Source organism: Mesocricetus auratus, unplaced genomic scaffold (genome assembly GCF_017639785.1).
Source record: "Mesocricetus auratus isolate SY011 unplaced genomic scaffold, BCM_Maur_2.0 Super-Scaffold_100028, whole genome shotgun sequence".
Classification (NCBI taxonomy): Eukaryota; Metazoa; Chordata; class Mammalia; order Rodentia; family Cricetidae; genus Mesocricetus; species Mesocricetus auratus.
The window spans coordinates 3,130,825-3,153,282 of NW_024429209.1; the positions used below are offsets into that span (position 1 = coordinate 3,130,825).

General features: G+C 47.9%; 1 protein-coding gene across 2 annotated transcripts; it reads left to right on the forward strand.

Annotated features, from left to right (window-relative positions):
* Nucleotides 1-5,726: 5,726 nt before the first annotated feature.
* Nucleotides 5,727-11,347, forward strand: Myl9 (myosin light chain 9). Of its 2 annotated transcripts, none has more exons than XM_005084607.4 (4): nt 5,727-5,883; nt 8,394-8,602; nt 9,979-10,140; nt 10,716-11,347. In XM_005084607.4, the coding sequence occupies exons 2-4, from the start codon at nt 8,419-8,421 to the stop codon at nt 10,886-10,888; spliced, it is 519 nt and encodes a 172-aa protein (XP_005084664.1). In that variant the 5' UTR covers nt 5,727-5,883; nt 8,394-8,418; the 3' UTR covers nt 10,889-11,347. The 2 variants fall into 2 exon arrangements, with proteins under 2 accessions (XP_005084664.1, XP_021091337.1); XM_021235678.2 differs by having other exon boundaries at nt 5,791-5,915.
* Nucleotides 11,348-22,458: the final 11,111 nt, after the last annotated feature.

The window sequence follows — 22,458 nt, forward strand, 5'->3', positions numbered from 1 at the left end:
ATAAGCTTTGGCACAGAAAAAACTTTCTGAACAGAACACCGTTGGCATATGCACCAAGAGCAACAATAAACAGGATCTCATGAAACAGAATATTCTGTATGGCAAAAGACTCTGTTATTCAGATTTACAGCAGCCTACAGCATGGGAAAACGTTTTGTCAACTACACATCTGATAGAAGCTAATATCCAAAATACATAAAGAACTCAAAAACAAGTTATCAAGAAAACAAATAACCCAATTTAAAAATGGGGTACAGATCTAAACAGAGAATTCTCAAAAGAGGAATCTCAAATGGCTAAGAAACACTTAAATGTTCAACATCCTAGCCATCAGGGAAATGCAAATCAAAACTGCTTTGTGATTTCATTGTATACCTGTCAGAATGGCTAATAATAAAATAAGTGGTAGCTCATGTTGAAAAGGATATGGAATAAGGGGAACACTTATTCATTGCTGGTGGGAGTGCAAACTTGTACAGCCACTATGGAAAGCAGTGTGTTGGTTCCTCAGGAATAAGGAAATCAACCTACTTCAAGATCCAGCTATACCACCACTCTGGGCATCTCCCAAAGGATGCTCCATTCTACCACAGAGACCTTGCTAAACCACATTCATTGCTGCTCTATTCATAATAGAACCTGGAAACAACCTACATGTCCCTCAACAGAAGAATGGATTAAAAAAGCATGGTACATTGACACAGTGGAGTGCTATTCAGCCATTAGAAAGAGTGACATAAAATTCACAGGCAGATGGACAGAACTAAAATAAAATCATTCTGAGTGTGCTGCCCCAGATACAGACAGACAAATATGGTTGGTATTCGCGTATATGTGAGTATCGGGTCTCTGATTTGTGTGCCTTCTCTTGGGTCTTTCCTTCTGTCTGTCTTGTTTAATCCTAATGTGTTAGGTTTTCTTTTATTATATTTTCTTTGGTTACACTTTATTATTATACCTTAGAAGCCTATTTGTCGTCTAATGAGAGACAGAAAGGGCGTGAATCCAGATGGGAGGGGAAGGGAGGGTCAGGGTGGGGAAAGAAGGGGAGGAGGAACTGAGAGGAGTAGAGAGAGGGGAAATCATACTCACGATATATGAAAAAAATGTATTTTCAATAAAATATTTAATTTAATTTTAAAAATTACAATATGATCCAGCAAGTCTACTTCTGGGCATGCACTAAAAATACCTGAAAGTGGGTCTTGAGGTTATTTGTACAGCTGTTTAAAGTAGCATTATTGCCAGGCATAGTAGGACATGCCTATGATCCTAGCACTCAGAAGTCTGGTAAGTTCAAAGCCAGTCTCAGCTACCAAGTAAGACCCTGTCTCAAAAACAAAGGAACCAACAAGGTGTGACAAAATATGTCTCTACTTCCAGCACCTGAGAGGCAGAGACTGGTAAATCTCTATAAATTTTAGGTCAGCCTGGTCTAAACAGTGAATTCCTGGCCAGCCATGAACTAGTGAAACCTTGTCTCAAAAAGAAAAAATAAATAAATAAATAAACAAAGAAAAGCAGCTTCAGGCTGGGAATGTAGTTCAGTTGATGCATTTCGTGCATGGTACTCTGGGTTCGACCCCAAGCACACCATAAAACTAGGAGTGGTGGTATGCGCCTGCCATCTTTGCATTTATTTATTTATTCATTTATTTATTGGGTTTTTACGAAACAGGGTTTCTCTGTATTGTTTTGGAGGCTGTCGGACCAGCCTGGCCTGGAACTCACAGAGATCCACCTGCCTCTGCCCCCCCCCCGAGTGCTGGGATTAAAGGCGTGCGCCACCAACGCCCGGCTCATCTTTGCATTTAAATGTAGAGGCAGAATGATAAGAAATTAAAGTTTCTCCTCAGCTATATATCAAATTTGAGTCCAGGTTTAGCTGCATGAGACCTTGTCTCAAAAAAGTTGGTGGGGAGGGGCAACATTGGACACTTGGCAGTGGTTAAGAGCACTTGCTGCTCTTTTAGAGGATGCTGATTTAATTCCCAGCAGCCACATGGCTGCTCACAACCATCTGTAATTCTAGTCCTGGGAGCTTCAATAGCCTCTTCTGGCCTCCACAGGCACTAAGCACTCCAGTGATACCCAGACATACGTGCAGATGAAATACCCATACACACAAATTAAATTTAAACAAAAATTAAAGGCAGCATTTTTCATTCATTTCCTTTTTTCTTTTGCATTGCTAGGCCTCATGCAGGCTAAGCAGGTGCTTTACCATTGAGCTATGCCCCTATTTGGAGCAGTATGCCCAATAATCAAAACAGGAAGACATTCAAAATAGTCCTCCAAAGGTGGGGAAGCAAAATATGACACATTCAGACAATGGAGCAGTATTCAGCTTTACAAAGTAAGGAAATGGGGGTTGGACATGGCACTCCATGGTACAGCTCTTGTTCTTTCTGTCAAATAGGATCTTATTCTATAGCTCTGGCTAGCCCAGAACTCACTGTGTAGACCTTGAACTCACAGAGATCTGCCTGCCTCTACCTCCCAAGTGCTGGGATTAGAAAGTATGTATCATCGTGCTCAACTCAAGGTGTGTGTGTGTGTGTGTGTGTGTGTGTGTGTGTGTGTGTGTGTATACTTAAAAATGTAGCTCACTTGGTAAACGTGCTTGCCTAGCACGCAGGGGGCCATGGGTTTGATTCCAACACTACCCGTAATCTTAGCACTTGGGAAATACTGTGTATTCTTCCTGCCAGCTGCCTGGGTCCCGCTGCTGTCTCAGCCCCCAAATAACACACAAGACACTATATTAATTATGAAGCTATTGGCTGTTTGCTATGGTTTCTTAATGGCTAGGTCTGACTTAATTATTAACCCATAATTACTAATATATATTTTTCAGGGTTTTTGTTTGTTTGTTTGTTTTTAATATATATATATATTTTTTTTTTTTTTTGAGACAGGGTTTCTCTGTGGCTTTGGAGGCTATCCTGGAACTAGCTCTTGTAGATCAGGCTGGTCTCGAACTCACAGAGTTCTGCCTGCCTCTGTCTCCTGAGCTCTGGGATTAAAGGCGTATGCCACCAATGCCGGACTCTAATATATATTTTTATAAGGTCTTATCTTACCAAGAACACAACCTCATGCATCCTCTCTTCCCCCAGGATGACATAGCAACTCTACTCTTGACTATATTTCCCAGAATCCTCATCGACTCCCCTCCCACCTATCTTGCTTCCCTATTGGCCAACAGTGCTTTATTTATCAACCAATAGGACAACATATACACAGAAGGACTTCCCCCATCAGGGAAGTAAGTAGAAGTGGAAGTGGAACCCAGGCGTTGGTGGTGCATGCCTTTAATCCCAGTACTCAGGAGGCAGAGGCAGGCAGATCTCTGTGAGTTCAAGGCCAGCCTGGTCTACAAGAGCTAGTTCCAGGACAGCTTCCAAAGTCACAGAGAAACCCTGTCTCAAAAACTGCTGCCCCCCCCAAAAAAAAAAAACAAGTGGACGTGGATAAGGAATTCAAGGGTATTTATTCTCAGAGGCACAGAGTTTAAGATCAGTATGTGCTACATGAGATCATCTCAAAAATATATGTATGTGTATATGTGTGTGTATATATATATAATACATATCACCTCATATATACACATGCACAGAAAATTAAATAAAACTAAAACAAAAAACATGGAAAGCTGGTGAGATGAATCAGCAGGTAACAGAGTTTGTGGCAAAAGTCTGGTAACCTGAGTTCTACCAGCAGACCTTATGTAAAGATGAATGGAAAGCACCAATTTCATGAGTCACCCTCCAACCCCCATAGGCTGCCCTTGGCACCTGTACCTTACCCCATCACACACACAACTAAACAGTCTTAAAAGGGCTGAGATGGCTCAGTGGTCACAAGGACCCAAGTTTGGTTCCCAGTGCCCACGGCAGGCAGCTCACAACTCCTTTGTATTCTAGTACCAGCGGATCCAAAGTCTCCTCGAACTCCAGGGACACCTGCACTCATATGCACATACCCATGCACGCAAAATCTAAAATATAATTTCAAAACTCTTAAAACTGGGCATGGTGGCACGTGCCTTTAATACCAACACTCAGGAGGCAGAGGCAGGTGGATCTCTGTAAGTTCGAGACCAGCCTGGTCTATGTAAAGAGACTCTGTCTCAAAAAACAAAACAACAATAAAACAACCTTTTAAAAATTGTTAAAATGAAAAGTTTCATGTTATGTGTATTTTATGTGCCCCCCCACAAACAGAGATTAAAAACCACGACAACACACCTGGACCAGAACAAATCTCCATATAAGATATTACTGGGATACATGACACAGTTGTGAATTAGATACCTATCTCCATGTTAAAACTTCTGATTTTGACAATTATGTTACCAATATGTAAGAGACCCTTTTAGGATGTATTAAAATATCACATGTAGTGATAAACTGTTAAGGGTTGGGGAATCGTATATACCCACAGGGTAAGAGTAAAGAGCCAGGTGCAACTGGGAAATCTCACTTAAGTCAGTTTTCTGTATAGCTCTGTAACCTTACTGTGTACTTGAAAAGAACGCTCCCAAAAATCAATACATCGGGACGAAATGCCTCTCTCCAAAATCTGCCCTACCTACACCCACTCAGCCCATGACCGCTCTCTCCAGCTGCCCCCCCGCCCTAATTCTCGAGCTGGGGCCTGTGACAGCAAAGGCACTTGCTGGCAAGCCAGACAACAGGTTTGACCCCCAGACCACTAAGAAGGAGAGAACGGACTCCTGAAAGCGTCCACACCAACTCCCTTCACAAATAAATATAATTTTAAAAGAAAAAAAATTTAATTCTTGGAGCCAACTTTGTCCTGTGTCATTCCAGGCGGATCCATTTCCAAGTCCTGTTGGCTGAAGCACTGAAATGTTTCCAGGGTTTCCCCTTCTCACCCCCCGGCTGCCCCGAGCCTGCACCTCCGCCTCCTCCACCCTCTCTCTAGTCCTGCGCTGAAACCTTTTCCTTTGTGACTTCTGGCGTTTATGCTAAACTTGAGAAGTGTTTCGCCTGTTACCTCTAACGTTGCCCTGGGCAGATAAAAGCTGTTAGATTCTATTCCTTTAGATAGCATCACTCTAGCTCAGACTGACCTGGAACCTGCTGCTATATACCCAGCTGCCTCAGCTTCTCGAATGCTGTGATTACTGGCATGAAACACCCATGTCTAGCCCCATCCCCTCTCAATAGCTCCTCGCTGGTCCCCGGTGTCACTTTTACTCTATTTCAACCCAGGTCACTGAACCCTTCTGCTCAGAACTGTCCCGTGTCTGGGGGGTTTCACATCTCCCTCCCAGGGCTCCCTGGGCAGATGCATTAGTTGCCCCATAGCAGGGTCAGGCAGCTATTTACAAAGTAACTGGATGCTGTAAAGTTCCCTAGGGAACGTGTGATGTCCACCGCTATGAGGACTGTCCTCGGTTCCCACTGAAAAAAGACCATACTTGGTCTAGTAAAGGCCAGCCTTCCCAAACCCACACAGAGGGGGATGGAGGACGAGGACTCCGGGACACACGGGGAGGGGTCGGAGAGCGGGAAGCCTCAAGACTCCACCCTTCTTACCAGTCTGGGCACCTCACTCTGCTTCCATGCCCCAGCCTGGACCGACCCCATCATAGGCAGTGATGAGGGGGGCTATCCCGGGAGCAGTCTGCCCGCTCAGCCTGCAAGCGGAGACCTAATAAGGCCCGGCTGGCTGCGGCGGCCCCGCCCCCCACACCACCCCCGCGCATTCTTCTGCCTAGTAAGGCCTGGCCACAGGCTGTCCCGCCAGCCCAGTCTCCGCCCCCAGAGCTCAGAGCAGGGGCCCCAGCGACTGCCAGCCAGCTTCAGCAACACCGTAGCACCGGCCGGCCGGGACTTTTCTTCTCTACAGCAGGTGGGAACCGGTGCAGAGCCCGGGCAGCTACAGTAGGTGGTCAGGCCGAACCTCATCCGGCCCCCAGAGGGTTGTGGCATGCAGACTGGTGCGGGCTGGGGCTGCTATCTTGCTCGGGTCCTATGGGGACCTGGCTGGGGACTGAGCAATTGATGGTTCCCTGCCCTGGAAAACTGGTCTTCGGGCAAGGAAAAGTATCTAGAGTGTCCTTTTGCTAAGGAGACACACACACGAAGCCCAGAGCTCCAGGCTACCCGCCTGTAGAGATGCGTGAGGGGGCCCTGACCCAAGAAACCTTGTGTGTCAGAGGAAACTGAGGCCTGCGGGGCTCCATTCACCTCCAGAGCACAGGTTTCCTTTCCTTTGCACACCCTGGGTCAGGAGAGGGAGGAAAGGTGACCACCCTCACTCCCCCACTGACTATAGGTGCTGTGTGCACCAGGCAGAACAATGAGGTGGGAAGGTCGGGGTCTTTGCTCCTTCACAGCCCGCTGGCTGCCCTGGTGCTTCCAGGGACTTGGAGAACTTGGTCGTTAATAAGCTGGTTCAAGAGCATCTGGCACTGCTCAGCTATGGGGATAGTTATGAGGAAGAAGTCTGGGGTGGCTTCTGCCTGGGTGTCAGCCGCTACAGTAGGAAGAAGTGGTCTGTCTAGTCATGGCCAGGCCAAGTACCAACTGTCTGATCCTTGGTGTCTAGGACCCAAGAAAGGGGAAAATACGGCTTCAGGGTTAAGGGCCCAGCTTAGCCCTCACCTCTAGAAATTGCCTGGCCACAGTCTTTGCCACCCACTGACCCCAGCCTAACCTGGTGTCCTGGCACCCAACCCTCTCAAGGGCATGCATTGGATGAAGAGGGCAGGGACACAGGTGGCTGTGACAAGCTACAGGGGAGCCTGGCTAGGCCTGCCCTAGAGGTCTGCAGATAAGAACGTTGATGGCCATCTCAGCCTGGCCATGGGAGAGGAGGGGGCCGGCTTCCAAGGATAACATTCCTGCCCTCAGTTTTTACCAACACCCATTCAGCGCCGCACAAAGAAATAGCAAAGCCTGTCGTGTGATGGGGCCCGCTGGGCCTTACACAGCTAGTCTCAAGACTACAGGCAGATGCAGCCTGAGACCCATGATCCAGCTTGGGGGTGGAGTACCACAGGCAGGGGCAGAGGAAGTAGCGCGCAGGCCCAGGGGACAGAGCACAGGACAGAGGGGCAGACATACTAGGGCCTTGGCTAGTTGAGAGGGAGCAGACTCTAAGTCTTGAGATGCATCCTCCCCACAAGCTATGACGGGTTCGGGTTGGGTGCTTTCCCTGGCCTCAGTTTCCCCATTTGTACAGTGGCGCTCACATAACCTTACACTAAAGAGTCATCCACTAGCCTGTTGCTGTGGACTTTTGCTATCAGTAAGGAATGAGGGAGTCTGCAAATATTGGTTGTCAAGATAAGGGTGAAGAACATTACCCCAGGGACTCCAGAGCTCAGCCGGAGGGAGACAGCTATAGAAGGAGCTTCTGGAAGGAAGGCCTGGGAATGGCTGTGGAATGCTGGAGGTCACCAGAAAGATGAGCTCTCATCAAGGGGTCACAGTGTGATAGGCCAGGGTCAGCCAGAAGCTGGGAGAACACATTGGGGCCTTCAATGCCAGGCCGGGGGACCTAGATCCACTGTGGGGATGTGGGGAGAAGAGCACAGAACTTTGGAGTGGAGGTCTGAGTTTGAGTGGCATGGGACAGACTGGTCCACGGCCAAAAGGCCACATCTAACTCGATCTCTAGTCTCAACCTGAGGGAGCTTCAATGTACAGGAAGTGACAAAGGGCCCACTAGGGACCAGTCAGGCTCCCTGAGGAAAGCAGCTGGGTTCCAAAGCCCAGAGGAATGGGGCAGGACAGCACAGAAGGTGGAGAAGGCTGGGGAGTGCAGGGGGGTGGAGAGGGCTGGGAGAGTGCAGGGGTGAAGAGGGATGGGAGAGTGCAGGGGTGGAGAGGGCTGGGGGATGCAGGGGTGTATGCAGGGGTGGAGAGGGCTGGGGGAATGCAGAGGTGAAGAGGGCTGGGGGAGTGCAGGGTGGAGAGGGCTGGGGAAGAGTAACGTCAGGAGTGCAGTGCTGCTGGTCAGCTCCCTCCTAGCAGGGCCCTACCTCCCTGTCACTGAGAGAGAGATGGTCACATGCTATCAAGGAATAAAGTAGACAGTACATCCTAATGGTTGGCACCAAGACAACCCTAATGTTTTACCCAGTCCTAGCAAAATTAGTTCTCTTTATGCCCAGTGCCACTCCAGGGGCTCTCTAGATACTAAACTAACTAATCGTGCTGAAGGATGCCCTGTTGCCCCATTCCCAGATGATGAAAGATGGAGATATTCAGGATCACAGCCTCCAGGCTATTCTCAGAACTGGATGGCTGAAGGCCCAATCCTATAGGAGGCCTTGAATGCCAAACTTAGCTCTAAAAGCCATCAGGGGGGAGGCAGGATGCCCATCATCATCATCCCGCACACCCTTCCTGCAGGGAAGCCCCAACACCAGAAGCCAAGATGTCCAGCAAGCGAGCCAAGGCCAAGACCACCAAGAAGCGGCCCCAGAGGGCTACATCTAATGTCTTCGCCATGTTTGACCAGTCCCAGATCCAGGAGTTTAAAGAGGCCTTCAACATGATTGACCAGAACCGTGATGGCTTCATTGACAAGGAGGATCTACACGACATGTTGGCCTCTCTGGGTGAGTAGACAGGGAGTAAATCTCACTTAAAGAAAAGCACCGGCACCTGCATGAAAATTTGTGTTGATGGGGAAACAGGCCCACAGAATCAACTAAGCAGGGCTCCTAGAGACCCACAGAGACTGAAGCAACAACCACGGAGTCTGAATATATGCTATGGTTGTTAGCTTGGTGTTTTTATGGGACTCATAACAGTGGGAGTAGGGGGTGTCTCTAACTCTTTGCCTGCTCTTAGGACCCTCTTCCTCCTTCGGGTAGCCTCTTCACACATTGATATGAGATTTTATGCCTAATATTATTGTATCTTTTATGCCGTGTTCAGGTGATATCCCTAGGAGGCCCTGCCTTTTTCTGAAGGGAAATGGAGGAGGAGTGGTGGGTCTGGGGGAGAGGAGAGGTGGGGAGGAGGGAGCTGGGAGGGGTGGAGGGAGGGATGTATTATATGACAGAAGAATAAATAAAAGCAAAAATAAAAATAAAGATGGTGCTCCCTCAAAAAAAGAAAAGGAATAGAAAAAAAAACATTGCTCTCAAGTTGAAAAATAAAAAAGGGAGCTGGGCAGTGGTGGCACACGCCTTTACTCCCAGCACTCAGGAGTCAGAGGCAGGTGCATTTCTGTGAGCTCAAGGCCAGCCCGGTCTACAGAGTGAGTTCCAGGACAGTTAGGGCTGTTACATAGAGAAATATTGTCTTGAGGAGGGAGGGAGGGAGGGAGGGAGGGAGGGGGGAAGGAAGGAGGGCAGCGGGAAGACTCAGAAAGAACCAGCAATCTGCCCAAGGTCATGCAGCAGCCCTGTGTTCAGCATCCCTGAGCTGTGCCAACAACTGCCACTTTAGGACAACTGTCTCATTTTCACAATTCTAAAGACACAAAAACCTGGGGCACAGAGCTAGTTTAAATCCTAGCAAATGTGACACCAGCACACACTGATGCAGCCACTTCTGAATCTGGGTTTGGGGACAGACTGCCTGGGTGTGGTTGCTGACCCTGCTCCTTACTAGCTGTGTGACCTTGGATAAGCTACCCTGCCTCTCTGTACCTCGGTTCCTGGCCTGTAGAAAAAGCAGTAAGGATGCTGTTGGCACACAGGCGAAAATCAAATATTCAAGGCAGGCTGGTGGTGCAGCAGGCACAGAGGCACGGGGCAGGGGGGTGACCTCACACTGGAAAGGTGGAGCGGCCAGGGACTTGTGGCACACCCTCATACCTCAGAAGCAGGCAGGGACAGGTGCTGCATGCCCAGGAGAAGGCAGGAAATTGGCTGCCTGGCACCTGCTTCCCAGCCTACCCAGTTCAGGGAGGTCACTGGGAATGAGTTACCCAGGTTGGGGACAGAGAACTAGGAACAGCAGCCCCCATGCCCACCCACCACAGGGAAGAACCCCACGGATGAGTACCTGGAAGGCATGATGAGCGAGGCACCAGGGCCCATCAACTTCACCATGTTCCTCACGATGTTTGGGGAGAAGCTGAACGGCACAGACCCCGAGGATGTAATCCGCAATGCCTTTGCCTGCTTTGACGAGGAGGTCTCAGGTCAGTGCACACGGGAGACCTCAGTGGGCAGGAGGCACAAGGTACTCAGTGCCTACAGGGGAAGGGACCAGGCCAGACATCACTGTCTCCAAGCTCCGGTGCAACACGTACACAAGGCTTCCCACCTCCTGACTGCACCTGTCGGCCACAACATCATCCTTTAAACCTTCCAGTGTCACAGCAAAGTTTCCTCCTCGTGGGGCCATGGTCCCATCAGACACCGTGGATGGTACCTCTGTAGAACTCTTCCCTCTGGGCCCCTCCCAAACTCTTCATCCCTATCCTTTTCCCTCAAAGTGACTGAAGACCAGAACAGGGTCGTCTAGCCCGTCTCCCCCTATGCAGTCTCCAGGGCTGGGGGTGGGGGGTGGGGGATGAGTGGGTGCAGCCTATGCAGTCTCCAGGGCCGGGGTGGGGGGTGGAGGATGAGTGGGTGCAGCCTATGCAGTCTCCAGGGCTGGGGGGTGGGATGAGTGGGTGCAGCCTATGCAGTCTCCAGGGCCGGGGTGGGGGATGGGGAATGAGTGGGTGCAGCCGGAGCCTGCCCTCATTGACCTTGTCATGCCGTGCCCCAGGCTTCATCCATGAGGACCACCTGCGGGAGCTGCTCACCACCATGGGTGACCGATTCACAGATGAGGAGGTGGATGAGATGTACCGGGAGGCACCCATTGACAAGAAGGGCAACTTTAACTATGTGGAGTTCACCCGCATCCTCAAACACGGCGCCAAGGACAAAGACGACTAGGCTATTTTTGGCTGTGTCAGTGCCCAGACCCTGTCACCCCCCAACACACACACACACTCTACCCTCCACGTGGAATTGGGCTCCCAGCTCCCAGGGGAGGAAATGAGCCCTAAGACCCACAGGGTGAGGCAGGTGTTCTACCACAGCCCCAGGCACGAGAAGGATCTCTTAAAGGAAGGACTGCAGTGGGGGGGGTGAGCCTAGGGTGGAACCAAGACCCCTGAAGATGGCCATCCCCAGGCACGCCCTCTCACTCCTGGGCTGCTGTGAGGAGGGAAACACTCATGTCCTGGTGTTGGACGCTAACTCCCAGCATCCCCACAAAGGCACACACACATTCACCATGTCCTTAGGAGGATGACAGTGCGCATTCACGCTGGTCCAGTTGTCAGAGCACACCCAGAATGCACAGGGGGAACCGGCCTGGGGATTCGGCCTCTAATACAAGGCTCAGCACTGCCTCTGGTCTGTGTGTCTGTGACTGGGGAAATTAGGGACCATGTCCCATCACACCTCCCCCCCCATCCCAGTGGCTGCCCTGATGCATCATGACACCCTGTCCAGGGGAAGGGCTCGGGGGTCTGCTAGCCGTGTGGTATTGAAGCTTCAGAGGCCCCAGTAAGGGGGCTGGCTCCATGTTCAGCTGAGATTAGCTAGGGAAAGGAAAACAGGCCTCTGAGGAGAGAGAGGACAACATGGAGAGACCCACAGGTTCACCAAACCCCACGCAACAGGGGTTTTGACCAGTGGGAGTCAGAGGCCAGGGTCACAGCCCTCAGGTCACTTCAGTGTTCTAGAGAAGCTTGAATGGAGGCCGCTCTAAGAACAATGAAGAAGTAGGTGTCCAGTCCTGACTGACTAGTCACCAGCCCCAACTGCCTCCCTGACCCTGCCCAGTTCCAGACAGCCACAGGCTCACTCTCCACCACCACACTCGTACACCCCTATTCCAGCCCACACAGCAGGCAGGGCTGGGCCCCACTACTTTAGAATCATGGGGTCACTGTAAGACTCCCTACAGTGTAAAGCGTGGGGACTACCTGGACTCTCCGAGTAGTCTACGGGGAGAGGAGGGGGCTTCACACGCCCCACCTGACCCCAGCAGCCGTCAGGGACAGGACAGGACCCAGAGGGATCCCCGAGAGGCAAGCCACAGCAGCTGGCAAAGGTGTGCACCAGGGCAGAGCACAGCAGTGAGGGACATCAAGCCAGCCTGGAGGCTGCACTCACTGTCGCCCCCACCCTCCTCTGCAGCGGAGGACCAGTGCACACACTCAGTTCCAAAGTGAGCCCCATAATGTTTTGGTCTCAACTCTGGATCAGACCAGGCCCAGTAAGGTCCAAACCAGCCCCAAATAGTGTTCCAGACTAAGCCCCAGCCCCACCTGCAGCCCTGAGTGGCCCTTGGCCTGGCCCTGGACAACACATCCTCTTGCTAAACCACTGAGGCACCAAAGGCCTACTTTTAGTGCCTTCAGTGTCTAGAAGGCAGGAAACCAGGCATGGTGGTTTACACCTATAATGCCAGCAGGCCGCAGGCCAGTCATCACAAGTTCGAGGTCAGCCTGGAATATGAAGTGAGACCCTCTGTCAGAAAGGAGGAGGGAGGGCAAAAAGGAGACAGGGTCATCTCAGGAAGACATTTCTCTGGGATCCCACAGCCAGCCTAGTCAGGGAGGCTCATGGTTTCAGATGTCACAGGGCTGAGAGCATGCCAGGAAGGGGGAATGGGGAAGTAAATACCCTGCAGAGGATGACAGTAGGGAAACCAGGCACGGAACAGTGAGGCCAAGGCCTGCAGCAGTAACATGCCTGCTCCGGCTGAGAGGAAGATGCTTTCTCATCCCACAAACTGATACAAGCAGCTTTTCAGGAAGGAAAAAAACACCTAAGCAGATGAGGAACGGCATGGGTAAGAGCTCAGAGGCCAAAAGATAGCCACAAACCCAGGGCCAGCCTGGGCTACAAAGGCAGAGTTTGTGATTAATAAATACAAGCTAGTGATTTTTATCTTCAGAAGTTTTGCAGGAACCCCAGAAGCCACAAAGGAGAAGTCAGATGGACGTCAGTGCAGGAGATGACAGGCTATACGATCACAGGGCACAGCTGAGGGGGGCAGCTTGCAGCGCGAGGGGTGTGGTCTAGCTTTGTACTGATGACAACCGGCAGTACTCACAAGCTTACTTTATAAACAAGGTCACTGAAATGGAATAATTGTGGCCAAGGTTTAAACACGTTTCATGGCTTTTCCCCAAACTCACTCGGGCATTAAAACCGAGGCAAAAGAAAAAAAAAAAAAAGATTACTTTCTGCAAACTTTTTTGAACTTTTACTAATGCTTTTAAGTTCTGAAGAAAGTAGGTGTTCTATACTCCAGAACAAATTACAATCTATTGAAAAGCATATCCCAAGAAGTTGTTTGTTTCAGCTTATTGTGCAAGGATAGACAGGATCTCAGGCTAGCCTCAAACTCACTATGCAGTTAAGGATGTACTAAGGTGCCAGCAGGTGGTGGTAGCACACGCAAGCAGATCTCTGTGAGTTCGAGGCCAGCCTGATGTACAAATCAAGTTCCAGGACAGCCAGGGCTACATAGGGAAACCCTGTCTCAAAAAGAAAAAGGGAGCCGGGTGTTGGTGGCGCACGCCTTTAATCCCAGCACTCGGGAGGCAGAGGCAGGCGGATCTCTGTGAGTTCGAGGCCAGGCTGGACCGACAGCCTCCAAAACAATACAGAGAAACCCTGTCTCGTAAAAACCAAAAAAAAAAAAAAAAAGAAAAAGAAAAAGAAAAAAAAGGGAAAAGAATGACCTTGACCTTGATCTTCCTGCCTTTGCCTCCCAAATGTCGGTATGACAGACATGTGCTAGTAAGCACGTGCACACACTCAGGCACACGTGAGCAAATCAGAAGACCACTTGCAGAGTGGGCACTCACCTTGCACCTTGTTGAGGCCTCGGGGTCTCTTGGTTCTGTGCTACGCTGTACAGTCCAGTCTAGCTCCATTTCTTCCAGACACTTCTGTCTGTCTCCTCCTCACCACACGGATTCTGGAATCACAGAAGCACACCACATTTTTTGTTGCTATTTTACCATGGGTGATGGACCAGCCTGACTCCATTTTAAAATTAAAAGCCGGCCGGGCGGTGGTGGCACACCAGGTCTTGACATGTTTCACACCCTATCCCCTAAGATGTTCTGCCAAATAATTTTATAAATTTTGAGATGTTTTACCAAGTTCCTGTGTAACCAAAAGTCCTTGGAAACTGTCTCGCCTTGCATGGTTTGTTTGTTTGTTTTTCGAGACAGAGTTTCTCTGTGAAGCTTTGGAGCCTGTCCTGGAACTTGTTCTGTAGACCAGGCTGGCTTCCAAACCAAAAAGACACACCTGCCTCTACCCCGAGTGCTGGGATTAGAGGTGTACACCACCACTGCCTGGCTTAAAGATTTATTTATTTTTTGTGAATGCAGTGTTCTGCCTGCATGTATCCCTGTAAACCCAAAGAGGGCACCACATTACAGATGGTTGTGAGCCATCATGTGGGAATCGAACTCAGGACCTGTGGAAGAGCAGCCAGTGCTCTTAACTGCTGAGCCATCTCTCCAGCCCCTCAATGCTCTTTTCTCAAACCCTGTTTTAGGGAGATAGCCCTGTGTCTTAGTTAGGGTGACCGTAGCAATTCTTATAAGGAAAACATTGAATTGAGGTGACAGCTTACAGTCTCAGAGGTTCAGTCAATTATCATCATAGCAGGGAGTGCTGCATGGCGGTGTGCAGACGGGTGTGGTGCTAGAGGAGTAGCTAAGAGTCCTACATCTTGCAGGCAACAGGAAGTTGACTAACACACTGGGTGGTATCCTGAGCATAGAAAACCTCAAGGCCTGCCGGCACAACAACACACTGCCTCCAACAAAGCCTCACCTCCTAATAGTGCCACTCTCTCTGAGATTATGGGGGCCAATTACATTCACACTACCATAGAAATAGAAAATAAAGCTTGCTTATTTTGACTAAAAGAATTTGGGTAATGATCTTTAGTCTCATTCATGGGATTGACAATTGGAGGCCCCAGTGAGATCAAGAACCCAATGCGAATTCTGAAGCCAGACCTTCACCCTGAAACTCCAGGACTGGGAGGCTGCCTCAGGAGTGGCGTGCACCTTGAAGATGTCCCGAGGTCCTGAGGCATGCTTTCACGCTAGTGGATTGTTAGGAAAACTGCTGCACTAGAAAGACACCAGCAAGTGCTTGTCTGAGGAGGCCTCTGTCGATATTCCATAAAAGGTGTCTCCTGTTACATGTGGTACTGTTTCTGCTGGGATCCTGCATGGGGGTAGGGATGCTCCTGATGAGGTACACAAACGCCCGTCCAGGGCACTAGCAACATGCTGCAATGCCCATCTGTTTTTTGTTTTCTCTTGGTTTTGGTGCCTGGTTCTTGGTTCTTCTGTGTTTTATTCTGGGTTTTGTCTCTCTGCCCAGGGCACTAGCAAAAAGTCACTCTGCCCACATGGTTCTTGGATGTTGGGAACTGAGACAGAAACTGTTCAAGCCCAGTTAAAAGTACAAATGAAGGTGGTCACTCTGTTTTCTTTTTGACCATCTTTTTTGATGTGTGAATTTTTTTTTGTTTTTCAAGACAGGGTTTCTCTGTATTGTTTTGGAGGCTGTCCCGGAACTCGCTCTGTAGACCAGGCTGGCCTCGAACTCACAGAAATCTGCCTGCCTCTGCCTCCCGAGTGCTGGGATTAAAGGCGCGTGCCACCAACACCCGGCGTTGACTGTGTGAATGTTCTATGTTCTTTGTTTACTGGTTTTGTTTCTGCAGACTCTGTCCCTTGAACATTTTGTGTACCATATGTTTACTGGTTTTGCTTTACTGTATCTGTCTCTTTAAATTTGCCACCTCTGTTGCCACAGCCACAGCCACAGCCACAGCCACAGCCACAGCCACAGCCAAGGAAACTTTCTCACTGCTTTGTTTTTTCCTGGTCCAGGCCAGATCTAGGCCAACTAGGCACCAGCTGGGATGAAGCTTTGAACCAATGTAGGGAGGGAGGGTGGGGGGAGAGGGGTGGGGGTGGAGAGACAGACCCACTGGTGCTGTAGCCGCTTTGGCCACTTGCCATGGTTGCCATGGTTGCACTAATAACCAGGAATCTCTGAGCCTTCTCTGTTTTCAGGTTGCTCTGGTCCCTCCCCATCACTCAATTGTTTAGCAGAATTGAGATGTCTTTTAGATATGGATGATATGTAAATAGTTTTGTTGCTCTGCTTATTAAAAAGTTGGCTCTAGAGTTGGGTTATGGAACCTCCTTCTCTACAGCCAACCATGCTTATTTCAAAGTTTCCTGTCTGTCCTATGATAGGTGAGACACCTGATTTTGTGACAGAAAAAAAGATAACAAAATAAGAATACACTATTGGCTTCACTTGACTTTTATAAACTTTATCTCAAAATTTATAAAACTGTTACATGAATTTTATGTGCCTCAAGATTTATAAATTTATTGAGTATGGTTAAAGATTTACAAATTCTATAGTAACTAGAAATATAAATAAAAGCCTTTAATAATTTCTATTCCTCAGGCAAGGTAACACAAATAGTCAATAACTATTCACTCTTAAAAAGAAACTAAATAACAGGTCTTCTGGATGGCAACTTTATCTTAAATGTCATGGATTGAACCAAAATATTTACCTTTATATGTCCTCAGATTCATTGAGTCTGCACTTATCAAATCAGAGATGTGGTCTAATTTGACATATGCGAAAACTATTCTAATAATTTTGACAATTCTAATTTATACTTTAAAAGAGGGCTAAGCCAAAAAAAACTATAAAAAAATCAAGACAAAAATGCTGCCAAAAACAAAACTAAGTAAGAGAGGAGATGAAAAGAAACTGTCTCGTGGGAAAAATCAGTGCAGACCACCTCCTGACTTAGAGCTGCTTACTTCTCTGGCCAGATTTTGATGTAAACCTGACAGTCATGGACAAGGACCAGCATCACTAGCTGGGTCTTCTAATTAAGATGTAACTTATAAGGATCAGAAGAGCTTTGATGCCATGGGATAGGATATTGCCAGGGTTTGGACAGATGAAGATGGCAAAAATCTTTATTATTCTAGATAAAAGATAAAAAGCTAAAGAGTTAGGGTCACAGCTATAAGCACAAAAACTTAAGATATTTTCACAGGCCCACCTGAAGTCTCACTGTGTGCAGCAAACTTCAACCTCTGTCCCGTAAGTCACTTCCTCTTTGTTATTTTTATGGAAAAAAAATACATTTTGCTTCCAGATGTTGCCAGAATGTTACAGGAAATGATTTCTAGGCGGCCTTAGAGATTTACAAATAAGTGAGCCATTTTCATCACCTGGAGAACAGGCCCTCACAAGAGCAGGCTCCTGAATTGCGGTCGACATGCAGCGGCTGAAAGGGCTCTAAAACACAGCAGCGGGGAAGATGATAAAGGACACAAAGGGAATGAGGATTTCCAAACGCCGGGCCGCAGGGAGCTCTAGAGCAGATGGCATCTCGAAGTCTGTGTTGCCTTGAAACAAAGACGCGGACTCTAGTAACGTGCACAAGCCTGCTGCTGGCCCTACAGGCTACGCAACAGGGCGAAAGCCCCGACACTTGGATGCGCAGGTGCTGGTTAGAAGCAAAGTATGCAAAAGCTAAGGGCTGGCTGGATGGCTGCTGTGTTGTCTGTTAGATTCTGCTGTGCCTGCAGCACGCCCAGCCTAACCCCACAAACTCAGCGTTTCTAAGGGCTAACGTGAAAGAGAAAATAAAAATCAAGTTAGAGCTGAGTCTGAATCCTAATCTTATCAACACTACTAAATTGCTGTCAACTATTGCAAATAACTGTGCAGTTAATATTCAGTCACCTTATAAATGACCAAACTCTTTGATATGCTCAGACCTACACTTAAGGTCATGCTCAGTACTGACGTAATTAATTGCAGGAATATGCTTTATTTAGCCTCCTGTAAATGTTTTCAAGGTTAAGTCTAAAGTAAATAACTAAAAACAAGTAAAGTTTATTTAAAATCAGGTAAATGTTTAATGGAGAAAGCTTCCTGTGAGAAAAACGCCAGCTTCTATTTTTGACATCCTAGTCATTGTGGGTCTCTGTCCTCCTTGTTAGCCGCTGGCTCATGAGAGAAGAGGGGCAGAGGCAGTGAGCAGGGTTCAGACGGCTCTGAGTACCACAGAAAGAACCTTCCAGGGGTTAGCTTCAGTGAGACAGCTCAACTCTATTCCAGGGAGTAAGGCAATACCTGGGGTGGGGCATTACCCATAGGTGCTCACACCATGCATTTGACAGACGGTCTCACCCTACAGATGGGAGCACACCTAGTCATCTATCACATGGGCAGTGAGGGGAGAGCATCTGCAGGGAACTGCTGTCAAAGGGGCACACTCGAGATAAGTCAAGCATCCAGGCTGAGGGACAGATTCCAAATAAGGTCAGACAGAGAGTAGGAAGCCCTACTGGAGGAAGGGGGTTTTCCGTTTCACATGGAGCTCAGAGAGCTGTCCAGACATGGTGGACTGCGACCTTAAGCAGTAGAGCCTTCCAACAGCCATCATAGAAGTCCCCATTGTTCCCCTTTATGCTTCCCCAAACACATTTTCCCACCCCCTACGTAACCTCATTGTAGACACGCAGCGTTTGTCCAAGCTTCACCGAAGTTGAACCAGACCCCAGACCCGTCCTGTGTCCTCTGAGTGTAGCACTTATGCCAGTCGGCAGTTACTTGAGGTTACAAAGTTAAAAGGTTATGACATGGGAACATTGTTCTAAGGATAATGATATCTGAACCCAAACAATTCTCCCTTGCGTGTAAGACATGATTCTATATAGTTCCCTGGCCTACAAGAGGATCCTACTCATCTCTTTCTCTCTATAAAGGGCAGACTTTGATAACACTATTTTTTAATTTGAAGACTTTTATTCATTTATTGATAAGACACTATTCTTCCATCCCACCATTCCATTCTTCCTCCACCAGTGTAAGCTCCTGCGTATGGTGAAGGTGGAGCTGTCCATCCCCATTTTCCATTGCAGGTCTTTCCTCTAGGGGCATTCCAGATCCTACCATTGATTCTATATGCTTGGTCTCCAGGGACTTAACCTCAACAGTTGGCACTATGTGTATCCCCGAGGCTTTTCTGTGTATATATCGCCTTAATCTTAACCTTAATCCCAGAACTGTGAGACATGGTTAATGTTCCCGGTGCTGTCTCCTCTCATATGCCACGATTTCCTGCCATTACCCTTCTGAGTCTCTTTCTCCACAAGGTGGTGTTATCTACCTTTACCTTACAAAAATTGTAAAATCATGGCCCATTAATTTTAACTTCCTCTACTGAGTCAGAAAAGTTCCCAGGACTAGTAACTGCAGTTAGTAATTCCAGATAAGAAATTTGAAAAGCATTAGCCCCCTGCTAAATCTTAGGGGAAGACATTTGAGAAAGAACAGAATTCCTGGGCTGGAGAGATGGCTCAGTGGTTAAAAGCACTGACTGCTCTTGCAGAGGACCCAGGTTCAATTTCCAGCACCCACACGGTGGCTCACACCTGCCTGTAACTCCGGCTCCAGGGGGATCTGACACACAGACATACATGCAGGCAAAACACCAATCACTGCTCATAAAGTAAAAATAAATTTTAGAAATGGAATTTCCGGGGGAAATTGCAGGTGTCACATGCATGACTGACAAAGTGAAACTAAAATCTGCCAGAAGAACCAACAACACGAGGAAAGAGGAAAGAGCCCGCCAGGCACTTGACTTCAGCAGTGCAGACTGAACCTTCTCCCCAGGCTTGCCTCATGGGGACTGTTTTTTTTTTGGGGGGGGGGACTGTTGGACAGGCTGACACACTGACGTGAGACTAGGCTGCACGGCTCCCAACAGCTCCAAACCCTGGCCTTGCTGAAAGCTGACGATTGCTCCCTGTCTGTTCAGCTGGGTCATCACACCAGATGCTTCTGATGAACGCCCCACTGCCCAAATCACCTCCGACTTTGACTAACATTCCAGCCCTGCCGGGCCCTGACAACCACGTCCTAGTTCCAGCTGAGAAGCAGTCACAGAAGAGAACACATCCACCCTCATCCTCAACAAAGGCTGCTTGTTAGGCTCTAAGGAAACTCCCTGGCAAAGGAGACAAAGTGGCTACATATAATGCTCACTGGTTCCCTCGATGTCAAAAAGGTACCTGTTAAAATCAAGAAGAATGTGATTGTGGCTGGAGAGATGGCTCAGCGGTTAAGAGCACTGGCTGTTCTTCCAGAGGCCCTGAGTTCAATTCCCGGCAACCACATGGTGGCTCACAACCACCTTGAATGAGATCTGGTGCCCTCTGCTGGCATGCAGGCAGAATACTGTATACACAATAAATACATAAATTATTAAAGAAAAGAAGAATGTGATCTATCAATAGATTCATTAGCTGATACGGTTCTACAATATGATAAGGAACTCGACTGCTCTATGAGAACAAAGAGGATAGCTTGAAGAAAAAATATATTCTTTCTATACTAATCAATCAGATGTAATTAGAGATCCTAGCTATGATACAAATTTTGTCTCTTGACAAATAAAAAAATATTAAGATAACACCCACACCCGTGCTGGGATGATCAACCCACACAACAGATAGAAATGACCATTCCCTCTCAAGGATTTGAAAGGGACACATAAGACAAGCAGAAAACGACGTACCAGCCAGAATGGTGAACTAACCTGACTCCATCTTAAGATTAGGAGCCATCTTGTTACAAGGCTGAAGTAAGTTCATTCCTGTTTCCTGTAATGTTTGGGTTTGACCAGGTCTTGACGTATTTTCTGGAATTTGACTTGCTCCACACCCTAACCTTCATGTTGATAAGATGTTTTGCCAAGTAATTTTGAACTACTCTGCCAAGTTCCTTGGCAACCCTCTAGCTTTGCAGTTTTTTTAAACTATATAGGCCCTACTTTTTCTATGTTTAATGCTATTTTCTCAAACCCTGCTTTAGGGAGCTAGCCCTGTCTGACAGAAAATAAAGCTTGCTTATTTTGACAATAGACTTTGGGTCGTGGCATTAACATGGATCCCAGTGATGAAATCTTAGGCTTGCAGCTAACACGTTCACCACTGGGCCATCTTCCCCAGCTACCTGGAGTTGAAAACTGTTGTTCCTCCAAGACTCAAACATTCTACCCTACTTAAGCAGGGAAGTAAACAACTCAAAATAGCTTCAGGAAATCCCTGAAACTGACAAGACTCACAAGATTCCTCCCCACTGACGTAGGCAATGAAAGCTGAGAGTCCCTGGAAGGAAGCAAAGCAGTAAAAGCTTTCAGACTCACTGAGCTGCAAAGAAGGTTCTGAGACCAGCTGCCTGTGAGCTGTGCAGTGTGCTCCAGGTTCCAGCTTTTGTCATCTGGCACCCATGCTGGGGTGGGCTTGGTGATGCAACTGTCTGAGTCATTTCTGCTCTTGTAAGTAACTCCAATAAAGCCATTGGCTTGCCAAGTTGGACTTTGGTAGTATCTGTACATTGGTCTGTTGTGGGTTCCCTATCTGGGGTTAGCAGGTGCATATTTCATGGCCCCTGGAAATGGTTTGCCACACAACAGAAGCCAGTCTGGGTTACATGAGAGCCTGATCTCAAAAATGAAAATGGACAGGAAAAAGAGGAAGGCAGACATTTTGAACTGGGAGGAAAACAAGGAAAAGGCCAGTTCTAAGTTGAATCTTTGGTTGTTGGAGTTTTGTGTGTGTGTGTGTGTGTGTGTGTGTGTGTGTGTGTGGCAGGATCTCACACTCCTTATGCTAACACATGTTCAACCTGATTGGTATGGGGGGACAAATTAGAAACAAGTCACTTTATACTGTTACAATAAAAAAACTTAAAGCAAGAGATAATCACAAACAAGGGCAAAAATGGACAGGAAAGAGAATCATCTTTCAATGGGTAATGGGAGGAAAGTCTGGAATGTAACCAGGCATATAAGTACAATTTAGCAATTTTATACCCAACACATGCGGGCAAAAGTACAAGTCAGTAATTTTATACCCAACACTTGCAGACAAAAAGTGTCTGAAGCAGGGAGCTGGACTTATGTAATAATGTCTAAGGACACAGAGGCTAGAAGACTGCTCACAAGTTCCACAGCAACTAGGGGCTCTGTCATGACACTCTGTCTCAATTAAGTTAAATTAACATTAAAAACAAGCAAGGAACCATGCTTTCCCGGATGTAAGCCTGTTGCTTGAGATCTCCCAAGCAAGATAACTGTTTACAGTCAAAACATGTCTTAGCTCCCTGGTACAGTAAGGCTGCCTCCAACCCCTTTGCCCTGTTCCATCTCATTATCCCACACTCCTGTCCAATGCACTTTAGGAGCCACCCTAGAATCTAACTCAATACAAGAAAAAAGTTCTTTTGAAACCTTTTAAACACTCAAACTTCAGAAGCCACTGAAATGCATGTGTTTTTCCTGAGTCACTTACGCTTGATGCTTAAGGAGCCCACAAGAGCATGAATGAGCACGGTCCTTCTCTCCC

Coding starts and splice junctions, on each gene's coding strand:
- Myl9 (XM_005084607.4), top strand. CDS start 8,419: ATGTCCAGCAAGCGAGCCAAGGCCAAGACCACCAAGAAGCGGCCCCAG. Junction 8,603..9,978: donor CGACATGTTGGCCTCTCTGG/GTGAGTAGACAG, acceptor CACCCACCACAG/GGAAGAACCCCACGGATGAG. Junction 10,141..10,715: donor CTTTGACGAGGAGGTCTCAG/GTCAGTGCACAC, acceptor GCCGTGCCCCAG/GCTTCATCCATGAGGACCAC.